This window comes from Westerdykella ornata, assembly GCF_010094085.1.
Source record: "Westerdykella ornata strain CBS 379.55 unplaced genomic scaffold EI97scaffold_41, whole genome shotgun sequence".
Taxonomy (NCBI): domain Eukaryota; kingdom Fungi; phylum Ascomycota; class Dothideomycetes; order Pleosporales; family Sporormiaceae; genus Westerdykella; species Westerdykella ornata.
In genome coordinates, this window is record NW_022986891.1 from 131,278 (window position 1) to 143,982 (window position 12,705).

At 48.8% G+C, this 12,705-nt stretch overlaps 4 protein-coding genes across 4 annotated transcripts; 1 reads left to right on the forward strand and 3 right to left on the reverse strand.

Moving 5' to 3' along the window:
- Nucleotides 1–754: 754 nt before the first annotated feature.
- On the forward strand, nucleotides 755–931 carry EI97DRAFT_386274 (uncharacterized protein; the record flags this gene model as incomplete). Its single annotated transcript, XM_033796061.1, has 1 exon — nucleotides 755–931. A coding segment is annotated over one exon (177 nt), but the record flags the coding sequence as incomplete, so codon positions are not given.
- Nucleotides 932–3,463: 2,532 nt separating this feature from the next.
- On the reverse strand, nucleotides 3,464–5,101 carry EI97DRAFT_386272 (uncharacterized protein; the record flags this gene model as incomplete). The annotated part of the gene is made up of 2 exons (XM_033796059.1): nucleotides 3,464–4,693; nucleotides 4,748–5,101. The coding sequence occupies 2 exons, from the start codon at nucleotides 5,099–5,101 to the stop codon at nucleotides 3,464–3,466; spliced, it is 1,584 nt and encodes a 527-aa protein (XP_033649793.1).
- Nucleotides 5,102–8,241: 3,140 nt separating this feature from the next.
- Nucleotides 8,242–9,266, reverse strand: EI97DRAFT_504389 (class I glutamine amidotransferase-like protein; the record flags this gene model as incomplete). Its single annotated transcript, XM_033802822.1, has 3 exons — nucleotides 8,925–9,266; nucleotides 8,601–8,836; nucleotides 8,242–8,529 (listed from the first exon to the last, which is right to left on the reverse strand). The coding sequence occupies exons 1-3, from the start codon at nucleotides 9,160–9,162 to the stop codon at nucleotides 8,242–8,244; spliced, it is 762 nt and encodes a 253-aa protein (XP_033649794.1). The 5' UTR covers nucleotides 9,163–9,266.
- A 1,296-nt stretch (nucleotides 9,267–10,562) lies between these two features.
- Nucleotides 10,563–12,254, reverse strand: EI97DRAFT_232855 (8-amino-7-oxononanoate synthase). The gene is made up of 3 exons (XM_033793964.1): nucleotides 11,276–12,254; nucleotides 11,070–11,212; nucleotides 10,563–10,984 (listed from the first exon to the last, which is right to left on the reverse strand). The coding sequence occupies exons 1-3, from the start codon at nucleotides 12,099–12,101 to the stop codon at nucleotides 10,568–10,570; spliced, it is 1,386 nt and encodes a 461-aa protein (XP_033649795.1). The 5' UTR covers nucleotides 12,102–12,254; the 3' UTR covers nucleotides 10,563–10,567.
- Nucleotides 12,255–12,705: the final 451 nt, after the last annotated feature.

The window sequence follows — 12,705 nt, forward strand, 5'->3', positions numbered from 1 at the left end:
CCGCATCCCTTCTGCAAAGATTCAGGCGACGAATTTACTAGGGTCCAATTTGCGGTATATCTCAACAGATTCCATGGTATTCGTCTGCCGGACACCTACTATAAAGAGAACTGGGGCCAATAAAGGGGTCTTCAAAGCGAAACATGGAAAGCATGGCACCCTTCGGCAAAGGCGTGCCTTTCTCTTCTTCCCGATCTCCCGATACCTTGGCCTCTGGAACTGTGTTTTTGAATCAGTAGAGACTGGGGCAATTGGCTTCTCTCTTTTCTCCATTCTTATTGTTTCCCTTTTGTGTAATGAACCATGAAGCTCCTTAGCTAGCAATTCACCATTTATAAGCCACGACCTAACATCCCTTCCTGTGGAGCGAAAAACCCTGCGTGGTGGAAACCTACCAACACTTTTCATCATAACAAAGTCAACAACAATTAACAGCATAGATAATCTTGGATTAAAGACATTAAACCCTAAGCTTTGTCTAATGTCTAACGTCCATCACTGTTGGTCGAAAAACACCCCTCGCCGAAATGAACCGAGCTTCCGAACATTATAATTTTTGGTAACATGACGGTATAATGTTATGGTTACTTAGGGACCTTTTAAAGCTATTCCTGTCTCTATTGCTAGTGTGTAAAGTAAACATTACGGCGGCTTGAGTATGCTGTTGATGATTGTGTTCGCAGTCTCTCAAACTATCTCTGCTTTCTAACCCTGCATCACTACTATTGTTTTTCGACTCCTCGGAGGTTTTGGACGATATTCATTCTCAATAGGAATAGCCTTCTGCGTTACCCGCCAGCGACCCGAGGTCGACCGACCACGCAAGCCACCGAGTAAGAATTGGGCTCGGGCCTTTGAGAAACGTCATCCGGAAACGCAAGCGCGGAGAGTCAAGGCGCTCGACTGGAATCGCCACGAGAAGAACATATAGTTACTGGAAAATCATGCATTGGTTTGAGGTGATCGGGCGGATACTACAGGACTCAGCTATCCTAGCAGAGAATGTGTACAATAGGGACGAGACTGGCGTTATGCTTTCGATGCTTGGTTCAGTGAAAGTATTAGTAGGTAAGGACGACATGCGAGACTATAGAGGCGCACGCGTGAAGCGGACAATGGTCACCGCAATTGAATGCATCAGCGGCGATGGTAGGTATCTGAACCCTATGATTATCTGACAACTCACCGAAGCAACTGGACTATGCTTCCTACTCCTGGGTGGCAGTATGCGTGCTCTGAATCTGGATACACCGACTCTTACATGGCTCCAGCGAATATTCAATCCCGAGACTGCAGAACGTGGCATCCGCCTGATTCCAGGATTCCGGAATAGGACTCAGACCGTGTTGTTTGCTGCCTGGTTGTTCGTTTCACGGAATCCATATTCCGTTTCCTAAGTCTTGGCTACCCTAGGGTAAGCCGGGATAAAAACAACTTTAGGAACTCTAACTCCAAGACCTTGATTTGTTAAAAACGAAAAGAAAAAAAAATAGGTAGCGAACATGGAGTGCAAACCACATAAAAGATGGCAACGGCTGGTAGTTCCACTAAACCACCGATGCTGGTGAATGTATGCTTGCAAACTTGATAATCTTATAAATGAAATCCCATTTTCTGAATCTCAACTCAGGATCTGCAAGGCCGCCAACTTCTACGCTTGTTTGTTGTATAGTTGAACGAGAAATCTACCAGCTACTGGCCTTCCTAGCGTGTCTGCGACTTTGTATGATGGTAGAGAGGCAGCGCACCAGTTTAGGGATTGTAGAAATTGTTTTCTAGAACTATTGCGGCTAGCGGGTATTAAGCAGTATTAAAATCTCAAATTCCAAAACTGATAACGTTATCTTTCCTTCCAAATCCTGGTTCCAATTTTCGAGCTGAAGATGCACCGCCTTCACGACTGACGTTGCCATGAGCCACTAGCTGCGTCGATGGCGTGCACGAGCTGTTGGGAGGCGCAAGGGCGGCAAATGCTCAATCCTTAATGGACTGTCGTTAGATTACCCGTCCCACGAAATCCGCCTCGGTAAGCGAAGGTGCGTGGCACTGTGAGCTGGGTGCCTTGCAAGTCTCGCGGCAATGCCAACACAGAAGTTGGTGGATGGCGTGCACGCTGTTGGTGGCCGCAAGGGCGGCAAATGCTCAATCCTTAATGGACTGTCGTGACTCATTACCGGTAGATTCGAGCTGGTGCCTTGCAAGACTCGCCGCAATGCCAACACAGAAGTTGGTGGCTAAATCCTTCAGCAAATGCCAAATCGTTAATGGATGACCGTCCCATCGTCCCATCGTCCCATCGTCCTACACAGTATGATCCCATAGTTGAGCCTGACTTGCTGCCTGATTCTGAGCAAGGTTTCGTTATTAGTGTGATAATTTCATTCTGTACTATTGGTTGAAAGGCTTCAGCTGCTTGCTACAACTACTCCCTCCTCGGACACAACAAGAACTGAGTTGGCGTGGGTGGCTATCATTGGTTGGCCTTCTTAGTTCGGGGTGGAGGTGTTAGATTTGATGATATCTGAAGATGTCACGGTGACAGAAAGATTGAATAAGGATGGGTTGACTGATTGTATTCAGGTGTGTGCTTGTGTGGGTGAGGCTGGGGCCTGACACCGGTTTTGATGTTCCTTCTCTGGGCACCAAGGCTGTGCAGCGCACTAGCCACTGCAGAATCACTAGTCACTGCAGAAAGACAGTACCGGTATAGACAGTTTCTCCCAGTCCTTCTCTCCAGTCCCAGATGGAATGTCCATAAACTGGCTTACCATCTGACAACGGTCAACCCAGCTCCCCGCCTCCCTCATGATTGATAGTCAATGGCTGGTCAACCTCAGTCAAGCTCCGAAGGGCCGTTCTATCTGACAGGAGGAGACTCCGCAGCTCTTTTTCCACGGATCCTGTTCTCTTGAACATTTCAATTTGGAGTTGCCCTTCGTGGACTTATAGAGGGGGTGCCAATTTCTGTAGCATTTCACCGAGAATAGACCTCAAGTCTTGCTTAGTTAGGCCCTTCTATAATATATGCAGCCAATCGATTCACCAATTGCAGGTTCGGAAGCTGTGCAGCCACGGAATGAGGCGACTGTGCCGTTCGACGTTGTATAGCTAGTCAAAGGTTTCACGCATAAGAGCATCTCGAGGTTCTATGAACTCAGCAGGGAGGTTTGGTGTCTGATGCCTAACCGATAATTTTGGGACTGTGTCTCCGCTCTTAACTGGCCTCGTCTGAGAAAACGAGCAGCTAGGTCGGTGCCGTGCAATTGATGAGACCCTGGACGTGTTGAAGGGTTCACAGAGCCAACAAATGAGAATTGCGATCACTCTATAAGGGAGAAGAGATAGAATTAGAACTGCCATCAAGAATACAAGATTTCACGGGTCGCTGATACCCAAAGCCTCAATTTCTTCCTTTGCTGCCTAGGCCAGCCCTAGTCGAAGTAAACTCACACATCGGCAGATATCATTCTGCTCCTTCTGCATTGCGTCGCTTTCGCCGTGTCTGTAGGTGCTTTGAACGCTTACTGGAACGTTTTGCCGGGAGCTTGTACTCCACAACGTCCTCTATTGAAGTATCGGATTCCTCGAAGCCCTCAGGCATATGAGAGCCTTCATTCAGGGATGTCCAAGACTCCTGACTCATGGTGTAGGCCTCTGTCTCTGACACTGCAGTCACAAAGCTTGGAGCTGGGCTAGCGCCTGCATCAGGAGTTGGTGCCTCAGCTTCCACAGGATTTGCTCTCTCGTTCGCCTGCTTAATCACCGCGTCTCTCTCATATTTGCACCAGTCTCGTAGGTTTCTGTATGCACCGACTCCTTCTCGACAGGTGGGCACACTGTCGGTCATAGCAAAAGATCGGAGCTGAGTCATATGGTACTCTGGATGGCCTCCAGCAGTGCTTGGTGCAGCTACGTGGCTGGTGTACATCTTGAGCTGGCCATCATGATATGTAGAGGTTACAGTATATGCATTGTTGTCATAGACAAGTTCGGCTCTTCCATGTGACTGAAGGCTGTGCATGCCTCTCGCTCCCAACGCACTGTCATAACAAGCTTGTCGTTTGGCCACCGCTGCTGATCCATCTGGCCCCTTTGCTGCTAGGAAGAAATTTGGCGCTAGGGGAAGATCGTGCTGTGTCAAAGGGATAATATGGCCACTAAGCTTGTCGCGGATTTGTCGACTAAGCTGCTCTGGGCGGGTGCCGTAGTAGATATCTGGGTTGCCAGGCTTGAGCGTGCCATCCGTTAGAGGGTCAAGGTTAGTGAATGGAATGCCTCCTGAGCGGCATTTTGGATCTCCGATCTTGCTCTCAATGATAGGAACTACTAATTCCGACACCTGTTTTTCTTTGGTGGCATGTGCATCCGCTCGTTTGAATTTCTCGAACTCTCCATCAGAAAATTGCGACGGTGAGAGAGACGGTCGAGGTTGTGCCAATCTTTGTTTGAGATCCTCCCAGTTGTTTGGCTTAGCAGGTACACTGCCATTAGAGTATTCGTATGCATCAGGATAAATCGCATTATCGACAAGGTGTTGGTGAAAGTCACGGTCATACACCCCAGTGCTCTTTGTTTTGGACATATTTGTGGTAGGCTTAGTGCTTGAGGTAGTTGCAGAACTCCGTTGTTGACTCCTAGAACTTGACCGTCTCGAGCTCATTGTGTAGTCCGACGAATGTAGAGGCTCGGGGAACTGGAGAGCATTGTTAGCGCTGACGCAATCTGGTAAGTATGTTGTAATACGTACGTTCCTTACGTTCGACAGATCTGGACCACCGTGTCTAGCAAATGACTTTATGTCTTTCAAAATCCTCGGCTTGCAGAGGCGAAGATAGTCAACAGCATATTGAACGTTTTGGCAATTTTCCTTCCACCTAGCAGATAGCCTTGGAGCAGCTTGATTGTTTCTTCGGTCTAGCTCCCTCAACGCTCGCTTGGTCAACCAGATCTTCGATAAGTTGTCCCAGAATGCCGCTGGTGTTTGAGATCCACTCGAATGGTTGAGCCTCTGCTTTTTCGATCTAGACTGCGACGTTTCGTTGGGTTGGGGCGGCTCTAGACATTGACATTTTCGTGAACTTGGGAAGGGCGATTCAAGCATATGGGTATTAATGATTGTGCGGACCTTGGACTCTGCGAGAGGGAAAGGCTGATTGAAGTGAGTTTGAGAGCGGCGCTTATATCGTACGTGGTACACCATATCTGCAACAAAGAGACATGGTTTGGGGTTCGCGTTGTTGGCTGAGGTTTGTTAGTTGGGATAGAGTTCTTGGCGTCACTCGGATGCAGGGTTTATGGGACCACACGGGGATGGATGGATGAGAGCCAATCTACGATTCGCATCGGCATGGTCCAATAATGGCTGCATCGACAACCCCCACGCATAGGGAGCTGGTGGCTGAAAGCGGCAAATGCTGTTAATGGATGGCTGTCACGAGTAGCTTATGGAGTACTCCAAGTTGGTGGGTGGAAAGCAACACCGCAATACCTAATAATGCCAACACACAGAAGTTAATCGTTAATGGATGAATGATGGCCATTGGGTGGCTTTCTGAGCCAGGCGCCACAATCCTAGATATGCGAACCAGGTGGTCAGACTCTGTGTGGCTCCCACACAAGCCCACTGTGCCACTCTACTCCTGCAAAACGGTACTCTGTACGATATCGAGCATGCTTGCTGCAATATCGCCGCCTGGCTATGACCGTGACTCTTAGGCCCTGTCCAAGGATGAAATCTGGCCCTAAAAACGCCCCAAAATTCCTATCCAGATTCCAACCGAACAGTCTCTTACCTTTCGACTGCCACATGCACCCGATGATCCGGTTCCAGAGCACCCATGCGCATCACCGATCGTTAGTCAAACAGCCACCACCTGCCAAGCTACCCTCAGCGGTCGCGGGAACTCCACGCACCAGTTGATCCCGAGGTCAAGTTTCTCGAGGATAATTACCTAAGAAGCTAATGGAAGCCCTGGTCAAAACCGGCAGAACGTGCACGGAGCGTTGGATCCCTGCTGCACGTAGCACGTCACTGTTCCAATTGGAAAGCGTTTTGGCGCAACGCAACGCACAAGCATTATCGGTTCCACAATAGCGGGCTGTGGACTCGCGATCGTGAGTCCTGATCCTGACTGTGCCATTCAGAGAGGACATCTTGGACAGGTCTCCGATGGAAGATCCTACACGATGCATTCTGTTGTTCTCTAACCTGCGTGGCATCGGATTTCAAGCCGGAGACTTGCTTCCAGCATGCTGTCCATGGCATTGCCCGGTCCCCTCGCTATGCATCTATCAGTCCCCAGATGCCCCTTCGTTGTCCCTATATCTTGCCCTTCAAATCATCTTCCTGTATTTACGCGCTCATTCTAGTACTAAAAATATAGGTTGCGGCGTACAAATATCCTCAATGCTTTATAAATGCTCTTGACTGTACCTCGTCTGTCGAGCTCAGGCTCCTTCAATCATGACACTCGTTCGCCTACCTAATCAATACAAAAACGTGTGCAATTATTGCTCCCGCACATCTGCCCTTTCTCATCAATATCTCACAGCACGGTGCAACTGTATTGTGTGTTACTATAGCTGGACAGTTGTAGTACAGCATTACGATGCTAGTCGCCAAATGGTTTAACTGAGAATCGCTCCAAAGATCGGTTCCAGCCTTTGACTAGATTGCTCAATGCCTGCAAAGCCCACCCGCATGGGCTGCGTCACATCTCTGAGTAGGTTGCTTCCCTTCGAGTAAAGAAGTGTCTGACTTTCATAAGCACATATCCTGAACGGTTCTCAGTTATATGCGAAGGTAACATCAAATGCTTACCTAGATATGAATACCAGCTTATCTCTTGCAGAGGTTGACGCAATGATCGAGTTTCGAGCTATTACAGAATAGAAATGCAGAATTAGGTAGACAGGATAGGAACGAAGGATAAGAGAATAGTCATTTATTGTTGTTTCTATATACCTGTACCTAACACTTTCTCGTCCTCACCCTATAATCTCAATATCAAGACAGGTTGTGTAAATCTCGATATGATCACTGCTGAAATCCCACGTCCAGTACAAAGTATATATGTCCCCATGCTCAAGTTCGGCCGGGAGAAACACCTTATTTCCGCACCATAGGTTATTTCCCTCTACGTCCAGTTGAGGCCTGTGTGGTGTGCGCTTTCTAAATTCTGCTATCGGTGAACCGTTGTCCTCGTAGCAATGGCCATCATCGAAGCGGTCATGTCAGATGGTAAGCCAGTTTATGGATATCCTATCTGGGACTGGAGAGGAGGACTGGGAGAAACTGTCTGTACCGGTACTGTCTGAGGACATGTGGCTAGTGATTCTGCAGTGGCTAGTGCCCTGCACAGCCTTGGTGCCCAGAGAAGGAACATCAAAACCGGTGTCAGGCCCCAGCCTCACCCACACAAGCACACACCTGAATACAATCAGTCAACCCATCTTCAATCAATCTTTCTGTCACCGTGATATCTTCAGATACCATCAAATCTGACAGGGAGTCAATTAAGCCTTACAAACTTGAAGAACTCATTCAATCCATGCCAGCAAGGATAGAGGCAGTAATTGCTGCCTAGGGCGGCCATACAAAGTACTAAACAATTCAAATTGCAACACCAAGTTCAACTATCACCAATTTCCTATTTAGGAATCTCCATAAGAGAAAACAGAGCCTCACACGCGCAGAGATCGCGCAGTTTTGTTTCCATACATTTCAGCTTACAAATGTAACCCTCCAAGCTAACCTCAGGTAATCCGCCCATCCATAGAATCCTTGGCCTCCGCAGTGGCAATATACAAAACTTATCCTTGCAACCACAGTAAGCAATTTGCTTAGCTTCAGCCGTAAGCAAAACCCCTAACAAAATTTGGCGGTAGATGAAAACTTCTGCTTACGCCGATGGTTTTGCTAATGCCAATTCCTTGCTAATACTCAAGTTTCACTGTACGGGTTTCCACCTCCGACAAACAACCCCCTGCAATTCCTTTGTGTGGGTAAGATTACCTACTATAGTTAGCGCAACTCGATTCGCAACTATCTAATAATGCTATTAGTAGAGCCCTATCTTAGAGCTTATTATGTGTACATAGAGGCGCTACAAAGCTTATTGCAAGGTCTGGTATATCGCTACGGGTCCTAATTATTTAATCTAATGCAGAAAATATTGGTACAGAGGGAGTGAAGGCGGTGTTCAGTCGGATGCGATCATGAAAAGAGGCAGCATGTATAGGTTATTTTTCCAACAAGAATTTCAAGAAGCTAGCCCCAACAGTCACGCCATCATGCGGGTTATTTACTCGATTCTTTCCATCTTGATATGTTGCCTCATCTAGTAGCGATCCGCGCCTTCGATCTAGAAATTCGCTGGCAATCTTTGCAGTGTACTCCGGATGCCCTTGTACGGTAATCACACGGTTCTTGACGTAGATTCCTTGCACATCGCAGCGGTCTGAGTGACCAAGCTTCTCCACAGACGATGGATACCGTGGAACCGCGTCACGATGCATCTGATGAAGCGCCTGTCAGGACATTCCCATTAGTACGGTCCAGCACCTCGGGAGCCGTTGCTTCATGGATTTATGGAACATACTAGTGAATCCTGTCCGAAGACTTGCTTCCCTCTCTCTGTCAGTGCAATGGGAGTAACAGAGACCTCCCAGCCGGAATTGCTCCTTTCAGGCATAACTCCATATGCGCGAGCAACGATCTGATGCCCGAAACAGACGGCCATTATCCGAACCCGTGATTGGTCTTGCAGGACTGTTTTGATGAAATCGACGAGCTTTGAGATCCAGTTATTTAACCCTGGCGTGAAAGAATCATACCCTTCCACCCGCAATGAGACATCAGCTGCGTGGCTCCTTTGCCTGGCCGCCTCACTGAGCAAGTGGGCGAGATATGGTGGGTCACTTACGGCTGCCTGTCAAGAATATTGCGTCGATGTTCTCGAGGTCCGGATATTCTTGCTTGTTGACCACATCATAGGAAGTAATCTCGAGATTGGGTCGCGCATAGAGACCGCTCTCCTCGAGCTTCGATGCACCGGCCTCAAGGAACTTTCTGTATAAATTGCCAATGCTGCCATATTCCCTCTTCATCTCTCCGACCAGCTCATCGCACTCGAGGAGGGCAATACGCAAGGGTGGACCCATGGGGTCCGATTGACCAATGCGGCGACGGTGTCGTTTGTTTCAAGAGCTCCTAAATCGATTGTTGTGGTGAATGATGGTCCCCATCGTCTGTCGCGCTATCTTTTTTGAAAAAAAAAAAAAAAAGAAAAAAATGATTTCTACTAGCTCCGTCCGAGTGCTGTCCATGTATTTAGCTAATCATGACGAAAAGTCCTAGCATTCCCCCGGCTTCCGCCTTAATATGCGGCTTATCTTAGCTTACTGCATCTCACTAAGACTAAGTGTCGTATCCTACGGCCCGACTCAGGTCGAGGATTTAACCAACACATTCATTTAGCCACTCAAATACTAGCCCGTATTTTGGGGGATCTGCTGAGCACACCGCGGCGAAGGGCTCCTGGACAGCGTTGCCAACAGTCAGTACTACGGTGAGGGTCCGTACCCGCTACGGGTTACGGCTTAAGTAAGCAGTCAAGAGCTGCCCATTGGCCTGGCCGTAGGATGTACAGTCCGTAGATGTGATGAGGCTGCCGTAACTGTCGTATACGGCTGATTTATATTGTGGAGCAACAATGAGCTAAAACTAGAATGAGATACTCTATCGGATGGAGGCTCAAAGGCCTAACTAAGTACACTGAGCAACGTACAATTGCTGAGGCAATTGTACACAAGGAGAAACACCAAACCAAGGAGACCTATCAGGAAACAACAAGCAGCAAATGAAGGCGGCAGCAAGCAACAAACAAGGAGAAACCTGAGGCCACGGAGCCTTACATATATTTAGTGTTAGAGTTGCAGTGATAAGCCCTAGAGGCTTGCAGTAGTAAGCGCCACCTACCTAAACTATATTTTTTAGCTTAGTTTTAGATAAATAAGTTTGAGAGGAGGCTTGTTTGTAGAGATTGTACGTATTTTTCTGTAGTCTGTACGCGTTATAACCTACCGTTCCTACTAGCTCTCCCGTAATTACGCGTTCCGTACCTTCAACTCCTAGGAATAAGCCGTTACAGTTACGGGCCGTATTAGCCAAGTTTCTATGTAGTCCAGTCAGGAGCTGAAGCGATCCTCCACCGTAGATAGAAGCTTCAGTTCTCCAGCTACGGCGTGACTGACTGTTGGCAACGCTGGGGCTCCATCCCCACCACTTCTGGGCTCAGCTAACCCGTTTTTCCACAACGGAGTGGGGATGCAGATGCATACACAGAAAGATCGTCGGCATAACCCAGCCGTTAGTGAACTGGGACCAAAACGTATCGAAAAATTAATAGCTCGAATTTATAATACTCTCTCGTCACATGCATTGGGTTTAGCTGCGAGCTTTGCGGCATGCTGCCAATTTTGCAATGCAATGTCACATCACTATCCAGCCTAAGAGATACGAAATGCATCACACAAGGAACTTGCATCCCTATCTAAGCTACATCTCTCAAGTCTTCATAGCATACACCTTGCGTGCTGCACTCGGCATGACATTATCCGTCTTACCAGCCTCAATGTCCAACATCTCTTGAGCCCACTCGCAAATAACGTTTGCCAACGTCTCCGCTTGGTCCAGGCTATTGTGGGCATGAAAGACCAGCCGTACACGGCTTTTCCCCTTGGGAACGACAGGGAAAGATATAGGATAGGCGTTGATGTTGTTGATGATCAGATGGAAGAAGAGGTACACCTCGTGTTTCGGACGTGTCAATACCGGCACGATGTGAGTGAGGTGCTCGTTACTTTCATAGTCCTCGGCGAGGGGTATGTTGAGGATTCCCTCGTCCACGGCTTCATCCCATACGGGATGGGCGGTGATGGTTTTAAGAAAGTGCCTAACACTGGTCTGGATCTTTTCCATCCCCTAGGGCTTGGTTAGCAAGACGCAGTCCAAGTCTAAGAAGGGAATGGCGGTTAGATGGCTTTGAAGCAAAGTAGACGGTTCTTACCTTTTCGGCCTCGCCATTCTCCAATAAACGGTACCCAGCGCGCATGGACGCCACCATTGGAAACGATGGTGCGCCGCTGTAGATGGCAAAACGTGCGTTGCTAATCAACCGGGCCCGAACGGTCTTGTTGCATAGTATAACGCCTGATTGTGCTGAGTTTAGCCTTTGTCACGTCTCGTGTGTATCGATGGGGAGCGCTCATTTACCTCCAGTCGATCCCAAGGCTTTACTGCACATGTGAATGCGAATAGCTATCTCCTTCTCTAACCCCAACATGTTTACGAGGCCTGCTCCCCTTGGTCCAATCACACCATTACTATGAGCTTCATCAACGATGAATTGAGCGTTGCCAAGGGGGAAGACCTCTTTTGCCACCTGGACCATTTCCTCGAGCGGGCAAATGTCCCCATCCATGCTGTAGACGGACTCGACCGCGATTAGGATCGAGGAGGTCCCCAACTCAAAGGCCTTATGTGACTTCTTTAGCGAACTTAGAACCTCATGCAGAGCGTCTGGGTCGTTGTGTCGGAAGGACAGCTGATGGGAAGCCAGCGACAGCTTCAAGCCCTCATGAGTGCTGGCATGAACGGCATCATCATAGACTATCGCATCGCCGGGCAAAGGCACGGCTGCCACCGTCCCAGCGTTAGCCATAAAGCCCGAATGCGCAATGTACGCTGCTTCCGCCCCGTGGAAATCTGCAATCTCCTGCTCAACCTGGATGAGGTAGTCGTAATTGCCGTACTGGACCCGCGAGCCCGATGCGCTGAGCCGGAACTCCTCATGGCGACCCAACTCCTCGAGGAACGCTTCGCGGATGCGGCCAGAGCGGCTGAAGGACAAGAAGTCACTCGAAGTGAAGTCGAGAACGGAGTCGTCCCAGCGAGGCCTGGCGACGATGAGGCTGCGGTCTGCGCGGGAAATGTCCATGGCTTGTTCGAGGTTGCGATAGAAAACCGGTTGATCCTTCATGGCAGCAGCCCGCGGCTTGAGGTCCTGAAGCCATTTCGTGAGCATACGATCGGCGTACATGTTGATGTTTTTCAGTCAGCCACGCTCGAGCTGCAGCTGGTGCCGTTGAGTACAGGAAATGATGGGAATGCCGAGGATGTTGTTCAGTTTTGCTGAGGTTCGATGGCAGTGCTCAACTGATAAGAATTGGCAGGGTCCAAGTATATCAGCAGCCTCTCGACTTGAGGCATTGGTTTTTGCGGATCGCGACTTCATCACGGAGACATCTCGAAGCACAAACGCTTGCAGATTTCGCCGTTGTCGCCGGTGGAGTCCCTCCAACACAGGGTTTGAAGCGCGGTGATGTTTTTCGCTTACTAGGATTGGGATGCCAGGTTTCCAGACGAACAAAATGCACCAATGTAGGAGTGTGCAGCTTACTACAAAGCTACGGGATAAACTCAGCAAAGTGGGGATCCGTCCACGATACCGCTGGATGCCGGGCCCATCTCTGACTATATGTATCACTAACTCGTAGATTAGTCTATACACAGGCATGTACATAGCCCTGTCTCACCTTGCATCTATACATGTTTACTACTACTGCCTCTTTTCGCGTCCGACTGAGCACCCCCTGCACTTCCTCTGTAGGTTAGATTGCCTGTTCAGCGTAAGCTAATTGCTA